This window comes from Lutjanus erythropterus, chromosome 2, assembly GCF_056507025.1.
Source record: "Lutjanus erythropterus isolate fLutEry1 chromosome 2, fLutEry1.hap2, whole genome shotgun sequence".
NCBI classification, from domain to species: domain Eukaryota; kingdom Metazoa; phylum Chordata; class Actinopteri; order Lutjaniformes; family Lutjanidae; genus Lutjanus; species Lutjanus erythropterus.
The window spans coordinates 45,664,878-45,679,399 of NC_139318.1; the positions used below are offsets into that span (position 1 = coordinate 45,664,878).

General features: G+C 36.3%; 1 protein-coding gene across 5 annotated transcripts; it reads left to right on the forward strand.

Annotated features, from left to right (window-relative positions):
* LOC146332299 (butyrophilin subfamily 3 member A3-like) lies at positions 1 to 14,056 on the forward strand. Of its 5 annotated transcripts, XR_014772203.1 has the most exons (9): positions 3 to 662; positions 2,871 to 2,888; positions 4,893 to 5,171; positions 7,454 to 7,732; positions 8,805 to 8,831; positions 10,153 to 10,254; positions 10,418 to 10,571; positions 12,538 to 12,596; positions 12,711 to 14,056. XR_014772203.1 is itself a non-coding variant. In XM_084741386.1 (7 exons), the coding sequence occupies exons 1-7, from the start codon at positions 599 to 601 to the stop codon at positions 10,498 to 10,500; spliced, it is 843 nt and encodes a 280-aa protein (XP_084597512.1). In that variant the 5' UTR covers positions 1 to 598; the 3' UTR covers positions 10,501 to 11,513. The 5 variants fall into 5 exon arrangements, 3 of the variants coding, with proteins under 3 accessions (XP_084597512.1, XP_084597498.1, XP_084597519.1); XR_014772201.1 differs by having other exon boundaries at positions 12,538 to 14,056; XM_084741386.1 differs by lacking the exons at positions 12,538 to 12,596; positions 12,711 to 14,056 and having other exon boundaries at positions 1 to 662; positions 8,814 to 8,831; positions 10,418 to 11,513.
* The last annotated feature ends 466 nt before the right edge of the window (positions 14,057 to 14,522 follow it).

Genomic DNA, 14,522 nt, shown 5'->3' on the forward strand with positions numbered 1-14,522 from the left:
CGTAAATGAAATAAAATAATAAATAAAATAAAAGCTACAGGTCAGGAGGAGTAGACATTTTTTTCATTAACAGTAAAGGTCTAGTTGTGCCATGATGGTTGAATTTTTTCATACAAAACTTTCTGATGACTAAGTTTAATGACATTTTTTATTTTTAACATACATAATACTCAACACTAAGATAAATTAATAAATTAATAAATGTGTAGAATAAAATAAAGTAACATAAAATAAAATAAAATATTGTAAAATAATAAATGAAATAAATGTAAACTAAATTGACAAAAACAAATGTTGAAACAAATCTAGTTTTAAAATAAAAAGGAACTTAGAGCAACGCACAATGTTAAATACACACAATGTAAGTGTGAACTATCGTGTTCAGGTGAAGCATTTTCACAAACAGCTTAATCATTTTTCTCCTAAAAATCCATGCGTCGTAGTTAATGCGTAAACGATGCTTTTATTCTGGAGTTATACCGGAAGTGAGGGGCTGAGAAACCGAAAGTGTTTTGTGATTGCTCAATCAGGCTGCTGTCAGAGAGTATAACGCTGATAAGACAGTTGAGGTGAAGTTCAGTTGTCAAACACGATAAACATGGATTTTCTTATTCTTCTTCTTCTTCTTCTTCCTCTGCTGAGCTGCTCTGGAACAACATCCGGTGAGAAAACTGATCATCACACTAAACTACCGGCTAACCCAGCTTCGTATTGGCCCGTGTTGACAAAACAGTCCCCTGTGAAGTGCCGTAGACAGACAAACACGGAGGTATTTTTCCTTTGCTGGCCGGGAAAAAGCAACTCTATCCACTTCCGCCTGGTGCTCGCCTCTTTAGGAAAGCTAAACAAAGTTAACTTTCCCTCACACCCGAACAATCATTTTCTGGGAGCCATTGTTCAACGTACTAACACAAAATCACTGTAGACAGCAGGTTCTGTACTACGAAGGAAGCTCAACACAGCCAGACTTTCTCTGCATGATCTGGATCAACAAAGCCTAAAACTTCAGTCAGAGATAACAGGTATCACGATGGTGGTTATCAACTCACTGTGTTAATCCAGGCTTTCGTCTTCAGACTCTGCGCGCGCTCACATGAAAGGGGCGTCTGTTGCGTCATTTGACTCTTCTTCCGCATGAAATGAAGCGATCGAGCCACTAAAGTCAAAATCATCAAGTTGTTATAATTGTGAGTTGTGGAAAACATACAAAATACATTACGGCAAAAAGCAACATTGTTGCTGCAAATAAAGCAGTAGAAGAAGAATGATGTCAGAAAATGACTGATGGACTAAATGTGGTCTTAATGCTGCCGTTTATTCTAACATGAAAACTGCACATTAAACAATAAAACTCCATACAGCAGATTTAAACATGATGAAGTCTGTCTGACTCTGTCCTATGATGACAGAGACGTGGACGTCACTGAAGTTTTTGACCAAACCAACGTAAAATGAGTGTAACTGATTTAAGATTGTCTGTGATAAATGATGATGAATTTTCTAATCAGTGATCTGAGCTGCAAAATCACCGAGACAAAACAGAAAACAGTAAAAAGTATTCAACGTGTCTGTAGTTGCTTCATCATTATTTTACTGTGTGGATTATATACGATGTAAAAATTTAAAGTGTTAATATGATCTGGAGCAAACGGGGAAAATGACTCTGCATCACCAAACTGAGGTTACCATCATGACAGCGCGATGCAGACAGTTTGTGCTGCTGTTACAGTTTTACATTAATATGGATTCGTTCGGTGATATTACCAACATACAGCTCAGTAATTTTTCAATGTTAACGTCCTCACTCAGTTTAAAAGCTAAGGACAATAATTAGTTAAAGAACAGCGCGTTTTACAGACGATTTAATTTGAAACTCTGACCAGGTGAGGTTAGTAGTTACCATGGTTACCAGGTTAAAAGAGAGCCACCTTCGTGACACTGAAAATCCTGGGTTTAGACTCAACATAGTATATATATATATGTATATACATATACATATACATGTATATGTATAGGTATGACAAACTAAAAGGAAAAACAAAACAATTTGACCTTGTTATATGTTGGTATATATGTGGTTAATAAGTGAAGATTTCTGCATCACCAAATGAAAATGAGTTCCAGCACAAACTGATTCTTCCACACAGTTGATCTTGTTGTTAGAAATATGAGCACATACTAACTACCAGGTGTAACTGTGGAGCCGCTGATTGAACCAACTGACAAAACTAGTTTGATACAGAAAACACAACATATGAGCTGCTGAGTGAGTAGAAGAGGTCAGAGAAAATGATGAGACATGACACTGGTGTCAAATGAGTTCAAGTGTGAAAGCTTCACTTGTCAAACTATGATGAGTGATAATGACAACATGAATCATCAAACATCATCACAGATTTTAACTCACTCTGACTGAACATACATGAAATGTTCAACACTTGGAAAAACTTTATCTTCTTCAATTATTTTATTTATTAAACTGAACTCAAACTAAAAACTAAATGACAAACAACAACAACAAATGATATGATCAGTTTTCTGTTCTGGCAGCATGAGACTGATCATATGTGTCTAATATGAGTTTATCACTGAGACTGAGTTAAAACCTGATAACACAATGACTGCACACACTTTTAAAATCTTAATTTCATATTTAGTAACAAGTTTTTTTATTATTTTAGTTTAACAGAAATTATTGTCTAATTATTATCCTACATGTTATTTTCTGATTTCCTCTAAAACACACTTTAATCCTCATTTACAGGCAGAGAAGAAAATGAACAAAAATATTCAAATATTAAATTTATAATCCTGTAATTGTTCTTTGTAACTGATGTGTCACTTTTTGTCTGTTTACTCTGTGTTCACAGGTGCAGAGCTAAGCCAAGGTAAGATTATTCCTCATCTTATTTTTGTTGATTATTTTCTTGATTGATCAATTCATTGTTCAGTCTATAAAATGTCGAAAAATGGTGAAAATGTTGATCAGTGTTTCCTAAAGTCCAAGACAACATCCTCTAATATCTTGTTTTGTCCTGAACCCAAAAATATTCTGTTTACTGTCAGAGAGGAGAGAAACTAGAAAATATTTATATTTAAGAAGCTGAAATCAGAAAACTTTGACCTTTTTTTTCAAAAAAAAATGTCTCAAAACAATGAATTAGTCATCAGTGTAGTTAAAGATTAATTTTATAGTTTAATCAATTAATCATCACAGCTTTAATGAAAACATGAAGACGAGGACAATTTAGAGACTGAAGTCATTAGAATCAGAGACATTTCTGTTCCACAAGTGAAAAGAAAAAATGTTGTGAAAGTGAAGAATTATTGTTCCACATGTTCCACCAAAATCCAGCGAGGCTCTCTGAAGGTTTGATTATCTGTAGTTGTATAGATTAGATAGAGAACTTTATTGATCCCAATGAGAAAGTGCAGCAGCAAAGTTCCACATGAATCACATAAGAAACAACATAAAGACACTGTCACAGGCCGACTGTGAGACTGAGACACAAACAGGAGACACACAAACAAACACATGTTCTCAATGTGGAAAGTCAGTAGTGTCGGGAGTGGATGAGTGAAAATGTGCCGCTGGATGTTTTGCTGTAAAAACAAAGAAAAGGAAAGCAAAGACACGACACAGAGGTGTCCAGGTGTGTCCATGCTGCTGATGAACCTCCCAACAGGTCTGCAGCCCTGGAGACAGAAAGCACAGCAACAGCAGAGTCGACCAATCAGAGGAGCCCAAACAACACTCAGACATGGAGAGAAGATTTTAGTCAGTCAGGATTTTATCATTTTATTGAACTGAACTAGAAACTGAAGTGAAAGTAAAAACTAGGAGCAGACTTTAACTCTAAATATATACAGAGATAGTTCCTGGAAATAATCTGATACCATGGAGGCACATAAAGGATTTGAACTGGAGTTTTTACTGGACAATTTAAACTGGGAATTAATACCACTGTATTACAGATATACAAATATTGACATGAATGTTTATTTAGCAGATTGTTTGTTTCACACAAAGAATACAAATAGAAAAAGAAAAGACATGTAGGAAATATAAAAGTGTGTGTGAGGATGGACAGAAACCTGAAAAGGATTATATGAAGATCAAAAAACACACAAAAGTTAAGTTTTCTAAGAGCTGAACAGTTTTCTGTCACACAGAAGTAATACAGTAACACAAGAGGTGCAGGTGCTTTTATGAGTCTATGGTTCAGATTTTATAATACATTTTTAGATTACTTTCATGCAGTAGAAATTATTATTGACATGTCAGACAACACATTTTATGTGAAATCATTTGAAGACAAGAAAAATTGTTGTTTTAAATTCAAGACTTGTCCAAATATTTTCAGAGTTGTACGTCGTCACCAAACTTTTGGTAGAAGTTAAATGTGTCTGAAATATGATCTCCTGTCAAATAATGCTGTTGTGTCTAATTAAGACTGAGATTGTTTTGCTGTTTCTTTCTGTTCTTCATTAAGATCCCTGTTAGTCTTCCTGGAGTCACACAAAAACAAGAACAATAAAAAAGACATCAGTTTAAAATCATACTGTATCAATAAAACTAATAAATGCAATATAAACCAAATATTAAGATTAAAAACAGTGAAGTGACACACATGAAACAATAAATAGTAGCAATGTTTAATAGCAGCAAAACAAAACTGTCACAAACACACTGAACCAAAGAATAAATAAAAATGAACAAAAAGGTTCCAAAACAACAAGAACAAAATTATATCGATGCAAGAATCATCACTTTTATTCCTGTTTTTTTATCCTCATTTACAAGCAGATGAAGGATGAACAAAAAATCCAAGTGTTATGTGTCTAATCATGTAAATGTTCTTTATAAGTTACAGTTTCTATTATGTTCACAGGTGGAGCTTTAAAGCTGTCTGTCAACACATTTAAAACAGATGACGGGGCTCAGCTGCTGGAGTGTGAAGTTCTTGATGCTTTTCCAAAACCTAAAGTTGAGTGGCAGGACAGTTCTGGAAACATCCTTCCTGCTGAAGAACCACAGATCACAGAGAGACGAGGCATCTACGACATCATCCTCAACACGACTGTGACCAAGACAGGAAACTATCGCTGTGTCATCAAACAGGAGGAAATCGGCCATCAGGTTTATGCTGAGATCTTCGTGCACATCAGTGGTGAGATGTATTTTATTTATTAAACTGAACTCAAACTAAAAACTAAATGACAAACAACAACAAATGATATGATCAGTTTTCTGTTCTGGCAGCATGAGACTGATCATATGTGTCTAATATGAGTTTATCACTGAGACTCAGTTAAAACCTGAAAACACAATGACTGCACACACTTTTAAAATCTTATATTTCATATTTTGTGTCACATTTTCACATTTTAGCTTAATTGAAATTATTATCATCCTACATGTTATTTTCTTTTTCTTTCTGTTTCTCATGTTTCTCTTCATTTTAAACACACTTTAATCATCATTTACAGGCAGAGAAGAAAATGAATGTTTGCTCTATAAAATGTCAGAAATGGTTGATCAGTGTTTCCTAAAGCCCAAGACGACGTCCTCAAATGTCTTTTGTCCAGAACCTAAAAATATTCAGTTTACTGTCAGAGAGAAGGAAAGAAATCAGAAAATATTGATATTTAAGAAGCTGAAATCAGAGAATTTGGACACTTTTTTCTCAAAAAAATGGCTCAAACCAATTAATTAGTTATCAGTGTAGTTAAAGATTAATTTAATAGTTGACAACTAATCAATTAATCATCACAGCTTTATTGAAAACATGAAGACGAGGACGATTTAGAGACTGAAGTCATTAGAATCACAGACATTTCTGTTCCACAAGTGAAAAGAAAAAATGTTGTGAAAGTGAAGAATTATTGTTCCACATGTTCCACCAAAATCCAGCGAGGCTCTCTGAAGGTTTGATTATCTGTAGTTGTATAGATTAGATAGAGAACTTTATTGATCCCAATGAGAAAGTGCAGCAGCAAAGTTCCACATGAATCACATAAGAAACAACATAAAGACACTGTCACAGGCCGACTGTGAGACTGAGACACAAACAGGAGACACACAAACAAACACATGTTCTCAATGTGGAAAGTCAGTAGTGTCGGGAGTGGATGAGTGAAAATGTGCCGCTGGATGTTTTGCTGTAAAAACAAAGAAAAGGAAAGCAAAGACACGACACAGAGGTGTCCAGGTGTGTCCATGCTGCTGATGAACCTCCCAACAGGTCTGCAGCCCTGGAGACAGAAAGCACAGCAACAGCAGAGTCGACCAATCAGAGGAGCCCAAACAACACTCAGACATGGAGAGAAGATTTTAGTCAGTCAGGATTTTAGGATTTTATTGAACTGAACTAGAAACTGAAGTGAAAGTAAAAACTAGGAGCAGACTTTAACTCTAAATATATACAGAGATAGTTCCTGGAAATAATCTGATACCATGGAGGCACATAAAGGATTTGAACTGGAGTTTTTACTGGACACTTTAAACTTGGAATTAATACCACTGTATTACAGATATACAAATATTGATATGAATATTTATTTAGTTGTTTGTAAAGAATACAAATACAAAAAGAAAACTCATGTAGGAAAGATGAAAGTGTGTGTGACGATGGACAGAAACCTGAAAAGGATTATATGAAGATCAAAAAACACACACAAAAGTTAAATTTTCTAAGATCTTAACAGTTTTCTGTCACACAAAAGTAATACAGTAACACAAGAGGTGCAGGTGCTTTTATGAGCTTATGATTCAGATTTTGTAATACCTTTTTCCATTACTTTCATGCAGTAGAAATTATTATTGACATGTGAGACAACACATTTTATGTGAAATTATTTCAAGACAAGAAAAATTGTTGTGTTAAATTCAAGACTTGTCCAAATATTTTCAGAGTTGTACGTCGTCACCAAACTTTTGGTAGAAGTTAAATGTGTCTGAAATATGATCTCCTGTCAAATAATGCTGTTGTGTCTAATTAAGACTGAGATTGTTTTGCTGTTTCTTTCTGTTCTTCTATTCTTCATTAAGATCCCTGTTAGTCTTCCTGGAGTCACACAAAAACAAGAACAATTAAAAAAGACATCAGTTTAAAATCACACTGTATCAATAAAACTAATAAATGAAATATAAACCAAATATTAAGATTAAAAAACAGTGAAGTGACACACATGAAACAATAAATAGTAGCAATGTTTAATGTCAGCAAAACAAAACTGTCACAAACACACTGAACCAAAAAATAAATACAAATGAACAAAAAGGTTCCAAAACAACAAGAACAAAATTATATCGATGCAAGAATCATCACTTTTATTCCTGTTTTTTTAATCCTCATTCACAAGCAGATGAAGGATGAACAAAAAATCCAAGTATTATGTGTCTAATCATGTAAATGTTCTTTATAAGTTACAGTTTCTATTATGTTCACAGGTGAAGATTTAGAGCTGATTGTCAACACATTTAAAACAGATGACGGGGCTCAGCTGCTGCGGTGTGAAGTTCGAGGAGCTTCTCCAAAACCTAAAGTAAAGTGGCAGGACAGTTCTGGAAACATCCTTCCTGCTGAAGAACCACAGATCACAGAGAGAGGAGACGTCTACGACATCATCCTCAACACGACTGTGACTAAGACAGGAAACTATCGCTGTGTCGTCACACAGGAGGAAATCAACCATCAGACTTATGCTGAGACCTACGTGCTCATCCCTGGTGAGATTCTTTCTCGTCATCAAAATTTTAATTGTCATTCATTTTCTGAGTCAGTTTGTGTTCAGATTGTGAATTCTGATGAAAACATCTGTACAAGTTGATCATATGTGTTTAATGTGTTTATCACTGACAGTTAAAACCTGATGACACAATGACTGTACGCCTTTAAAAACCTGATGTTTCAGATTTCATAACACATTTTTATATTATTTTAATTCAATAGAGATTATTGTCTTCTCATCTTCCTTCCTTCCTGTTAATTTCTGTTTCTCTCCTTTTAAAAAAAAAAAGGTTCATGCTGCCGCTAACAATATTTTCTTTGAATTATCAGTTCATCTGTTGATTATTTTCTCAATCGGTCGATTAGTTATTTGGTTCATAACATGTCAGAAAATGGTGAAAACATATTGATCTCTGTTTCCTAAAGTCCAAGATGACGTCCTCAAATGTCTTGATTTGTCCACAACTCAAAGATATTCAGTTTATTGTCATAGAGGACTAAAGTTGAAATCAGAGAAGAGACTTTTTTCCCTTAAAAAATGACTCAAATCACTTAATTTGTTATCGAAGTACTTTATTGATTCATTTAATAGTTGACAACTAATTGATTAATTGTTGCTGCTCTGATGAAAAACTTTAAGTTGTTCAATTATTTTATTTATTACACTGAACTTAAACTAAAAACTAAATGACAAACAACAACAACAAATGATATGATCAGTTTTCTGTTCTGGCAGCATGAGACTGATCATATGTGTCTAATATGAGTTTATCACTGAGACTCAGTTAAAACCTGATAACACAATGACTGCACACACTTTTAAAATCTTATATTTCATATTTGGTAACAAGTTTTTGTATTATTTTAGTTTAACAGAAATTATTGTCTAATTATTATCCTACATGTTATTTTCTGTTTCTTTCTGTTCCTCATGTTTCTGTTCCACTTAAACACACTTTAATCCTCATTTACAGGCAGAGAAGAAAATTAACAAAAACGTCACAACGTTAAATATATAATCCTGTAATTGTTCTTTATAACTGATGTGTCACTTGTTGTCTGTTTACTCAGTGATCACAGATCCAGAGCCAAGCAAAGGTGAGATTATTACTTATTTTATACTTGTATTCAAGCCATTTTAATATATATGTATTCTTTCCAAAAATCTTAATGTCTTTAGACTGAACACAAAGTAAATTATGATGAAGAAATCTGCAGAAGTTGAAAATGTTTGAAACTGAGTGAAAACTTGACTCTGATCCTGAGACTCTGAGACTCCACTTCATGAATCTACAGAGATCAGAGGAAGAATGAGAGCAGAGGTTCACAAAGTGCAGGATTTAATGTTAAACATCATTATGAGACCAAATCACTAATCTGTCTTCCTGTGTGTCCCTCCATCAAACACTTGAATTTTATGCTGAAGGATGAATTCAAATTCAGAAATAATGAATCAAAATGATCAAACTCTTAAACAGTTTCCAAAAATAAAATACTGATTCTATTTGTTGGCTAAAACAGAATAATTCATCATGATTTTAATCTGGACGTCACTGAGCAGCAGTCAGTGGTGGAAGAACAACTCACAGTCTGTACTGAAGGAAAAGTAGTAAAACCACAAAGTAAAAATACTCTGTTACAAGTAAAAGTCCACTTGAGTAAAAGTACAGAAGTATCAGTTACTCATGTTTTGTTGTAATATCAAAGTAATTAGTTACTATATACGTCTGATAAATGTAGGAGAGTAAAAAGTAAAAACAAAAATACCAGAAGAAGTATAAAGTAACATAAAATGTAAATACTCATGTAAAGTACATCAGATTTGTAGTTTTCCAGCTCAGTGAATCAAAGTTATCTGAGCTGCATGTTAAGATGAAAGGATGGACAGACAGATGGACTGTATTGATGACAGATTGAGAAATTCCTGAAACTGTGATAAAGTAAAGACGTGTTTCTAAGACGTAATCCAGAGTCCATGATGTCCTGGGCTCAGTGTGTAGAGAACCTCGGCTGTAGACAGATTGTCACACACATTTGCAGATGTCAGACACAGCAGCAGTTTAACAACAGTCACATGTAAACAGGCTGAAGTGGAGGTGGCAGGACAGTGATTCAAACAGTCTTCATACTGATGAGCAGCACGTCTCAGAAACAGGACCATGCTACAACATCACCCTCCTCACTACTGTGAGCAAAACCAAAACCAACCTCTGAGCTGTGAAGACAAGCAGGAGGAAACTGGACATAAGATCCAAGCTGACATCACTGTTCCTGCTGAGATTCATCCCAGTGGGGTTTGAATCTGCAGGAACATCAACACCTTTAGTTGTTCTTTGTGTGGACTGTGAGCTCCAATCTGCTGTTTATCATCTGCACTTACATTCTCACTCTGACACCAACTTTATCTTCTCTGTTTCAGGGCCACCTATTGGATGGATTGTTGGTCCCATTCTCGGTGTTCTTTTTGTTGGTATTCTTCTAGCTGTGCTTTACAAAAAGGGTTTGATCAAACGGAAGAAAGGTAAGTTTAAATAATTTATTTTATCAACATATTTATGATGAACAGACAACACAAAACATTCTTTATGTTTCTCATGTTTAGAGTCTTGACAGATGTTTTATTTTCTCATTAGGATCAAGTCATTTTGGAATTTTCTTGGATAAAACTGTTTTCTTTCCTGCAGATTCACAGACGGAGAGAAATGGAGATGAAAACTCTCCTGAATCAGTCGAGCTGAACAGGAACCCTGATACAAATGGGGTGTAGAAGTTAAATCTTTTAAAAGTCAGTCTGAGTTTTAAACTCTGCTGGACTTTTTCTGCTCTTCACTTATTTCAGTCAGTTTAAGTGTTAAACCTGGTTTTAAGGTTAAAGTTAAACTTAGTTTCAGGTTGAGGTTTGTATTCTGGTTGTGTTGAGGCAGACAGTTGTGATGCTGAAAATGAAGGTTGTTTCAGTGATTAATATGCATGAAGCTCATCCTGCTTTCATATGGAAACTGTCCCGTCACCACGACAACAATCTGTCCCTCAACTTAACCAAGTGTCTTCATATACTGTCCTCAGAATGAGATCACCTGTCAACATCATGGACAGTAAGACAACAGCACAGCTGCCCCCTGAAATACTGAGCTAACTAACAATAAATATATAAAAATATAGAGTCATTACCATTATCTCACAGCACTCAGTGTTTAATAAATCAAAACATGTGCAAATAGTGTCCAAGGAAAAATTCAGGACACAATAAATCAAAGAAAAAAAGACATGAGGACGTCATGATTGAATATAATGAGTGATTTAGCAGAATGGTCCAACATCCATGTAAATATTCAGTGTGGTGATGAGGTCGGTTCTGTTCAGGTACTTTGATTTTATCACACAGATTGGAGTTAACAAGGTGACAACAGAAGAGAACAAGTGGCCTTTAATGCTGACAGAACTGATTATTAATCAATCATTCTGTTCACTGACTGTTCAATTAATAGTTTGTCTTGAATTCTGATTCAACTCTTGTTCAGCTTTAAGAGAAAAATAATTTTATATTATTATGACTGTTATAGTTAATGTTGCTGAGGACAATGACGACTTCTTGCACTCTGTTCTATGCTGATTTTATTTTATTTTAATATTTTGATTTAATTTTTACTTGTCTGTCAACGTAGATTAGTTTCATTCCAATATCAGTTCAAAATAAAACTGATCAGTAGAATATTGATGAGAACATTAAACTGTTATATCTGGATCAATAAGATGAAGCTACAGAGAAACTCAATGAAATTGTGAAACAAATGTGATAAATAATGAGAAAACAACACAGTAGAATTAAAAAGGACCAAGTTAAAAAGGGACCTGATTGGACAAGACCGTCCAATAAAGTGAGTTTTATAAAAGTGTTCAAAGTTCAGAAGCTTTGACCAAAAAATCCTGATCTCACATCAGGTGACTTTAAACAACCAGGAGATCCTGACTGATGATTTCAGGCTGAACTGCAGCTCAAAACAGATTCAATCATCTGTAATGTATTTGGCAGCTTCACTATTAAGTGACATTAGTAATTAAATTCTGACAGTGACGGGCAGCTGGTGAAGAACTGAAGGTTCTGTTTGTGTTCTCCTGTAATGAGTTAAAATCCAAGCAGCAGCAGGTTTGATGATCTGCAGACAGACGAGTGACTTCAGTCTGAGGCCTGAATGATGAGAACTGTAACAGTCCAGACAAAATGACATCAAATCATTTCATACCTGCAGCTCATCAGTTAATCTGAGGGTCGCTGGTTTGATCCCCGCCTCCTCCTGTCCACATGTTGAAGTGTCCTGGAGTAAAACACTGAAGCCCAAATTGTTCCTGATGGTCAGAGCAGAACCTTTAATGGCAGCTGACTGACATCAGTGGATGAATGAGGAGCAGAAGTGATGAATAAATGTAACAGGGTCAATAATACAAGAGTAATGTGTGTATAAAGGTCAGCTGTATTTGTGCAATATTAAGTATTATAGTTACACAAAATTTGTTCAGTTGTTGTTACCTGACTAATTAGTTCTCCATAGTTGTTCTGTGTTCGTTTCATACTCGGCCACTGTACCACTACGTTCAGCTTTGGGGGTACCCCTCCTATAGAGGGGTGTTTCCCGCCTTGCCTCTCCCCTTTTTCTGTTGTGCTCCATGGGAGAAGTAAGCGACATTGCTCTTTGTGGGAAATTCAGTATTTTAGCACTGTTGACCTATGTTAATGAGTTCATTTTTCAGCCGAAACTTGTTATGTTATATGCTAATATGTACTCGTATCACTTTATTTGTGTAGGGGCTCGGGTTATATGATTGGAATTGACGGAGGATTTTGTTTTCACTTCTTACTGTCAGGTATGTTTTCTGTGTTTAACCGTACTCCCTTTTGCTGTCGTGCTCCATGGGAGAAGGGCTCAGGTTATATGATTGTAATTGACGGAGGATTTTGTTTTCACTTCTTACTGTCAGCTGTTGAAAATAAACGGAGACCGCCTCCAAAGATATCTGCAGTTTGGGCTTCTTCATCTCAACACAACGCACACAACACCAGACTCCACAGGTTACACTTGGTGCCGTTTGACCCGTTGCATCTCCGACCAACGCCCGTCTGGTCGCCCGGGATGCAGCTGCTGACGCCCGGCACACCTCTTCTTCTTCTCGCCTTCCTGCGCTGTGTGGCCTCGGGGACCTGTGCTCGCTCCCGCGGGCGCTTGTGGTGTGTCAATCAAAGGATTAAAGGGAGGCTCGTGCACTGTTTTGGAGGGCGTGTTCTTCGTTTTTTTTTTCCTTCTCTCATGCTTTCCTGAGTTTATGTGGCCAGCCAGTGCATTAAAGGGACGCTTGGGTCATTAAAAAGAAAAAAGAGAGAAAACAAGAAAGAAACGATGAAATGAGATGAAATGATTGAAATGAGGAATGGTTGATTCATTTATTTATTTATTTTTAAAAAAGAGGACTCATTTTGTTTTATTTTATTGGTCAATATCTGATTAAAGGTGACGCTGGTCATTTCAAGGGGACATTTTGAAAAAAAATGAAAAATTAAAGGACACTGTATGTCTGAGAGGGCGTGATATTCCAACTGAATATGTGTTGATGGACTTTTTATCTTTATTGATCGAGTATTCCTTTATTTCAAGCCAGTATTGCAACATTTTCCCTTTCATCTTCGTTGCACATTTAATTTTAGTTGCCATTTGGGGTTTTTATGCACTTTGTAAATACTATGTCATGCTAAGTTCACACTATTGAATTGTACATAAGTGTTCACAGTGTGGTCAGGTTCAAGGAATTTGTTTTCTCTCTGCTAATATTGCTCAGTATTTGCAATGTCAGGGGGAGACACATTTGCAGTCCATACTATGGCTGGTCGTGGACGTGATATCAGTTTTGGGGTGGGGAGGGGCCAGCAGCTCACTTCACTGTGTCATGGTAGGGGTAGGTCTATGTCCCCCAGTGTCCTCAACTACACAGTTGATCAGTCAGTTGTTGACCCACCATTGGCCCCCTCTGCTAGTTCTACGCCATTTGCCCAATCAATCCCTAAGCCTACACAAGTCATCTCTGTTGAAGCTCTTGGAGACATCATTACTGATCTGGCCAAACAGATTGGGGAAAACATATCAGCCAACCTCAGCACTATGCGCCAGACCAGTACGGTCCAACCTCAATCTCCTACCAGTCAGTCATCCAGTAATGCTAGTTTGTCACAGCTGAAGGTCGTTGTGCAGTCTGACAGCAAACCTCCACCTTACTTCAGGGGTGACCATGCTGATACATTCTCAGTTCATGAATGGGAAGACATGATGAAATGTTACTTGTGACACTCATTCTGAAATGTGACACTCATTCTGAAATGTATGATCTGATAATGTCAAGGCTAACAGGCAAAGCTAGAGATGTAGTAAAAGTGTCTCTCCGCAGTCGCCCTGAACTGAGTGCAACTGACCTTCCCACAGCTGGGTTTGACATATTGAAAGGTAACTTCAGTGAGCTGTCATACTCCAACTTACCCATGAAAGATTTCTACAGCACCATTCCACATGCCAAAGAGAATGCTATGGATTACTGGATTCGCCTCAACAAGTCCATTGATGCTGCTGATGAATGCCTCCGGAGGAGAGGCAGGTCTGTGGAGGACCCCAGTGCTGAACTGGTCATGATGTTCATTAATCACTGTCCCGACCCCAGTCTCGCTATGTCATTCCAGCTGAAAGCGCCTGAGCGGTGGACTGCAGCAGAGGTTCAGGAGCGTCTGGATAGCCACATGAGAAATGTGCG

What these genes read in the sequence shown, in the direction of transcription:
- LOC146332299 (XM_084741372.1), top strand. Translation starts at nt 599, where the DNA reads ATGGATTTTCTTATTCTTCTTCTTCTTCTTCTTCCTCTGCTGAGCTGC. An exon ending in GATCTTCGTGCACATCAGTG is followed by an intron (nt 5,172 to 7,453) that starts GTGAGATGTATT and finishes TTATGTTCACAG; the next exon opens with GTGAAGATTTAGAGCTGATT. An exon ending in GACCTACGTGCTCATCCCTG is followed by an intron (nt 7,733 to 8,804) that starts GTGAGATTCTTT and finishes CTGTTTACTCAG; the next exon opens with TGATCACAGATCCAGAGCCA.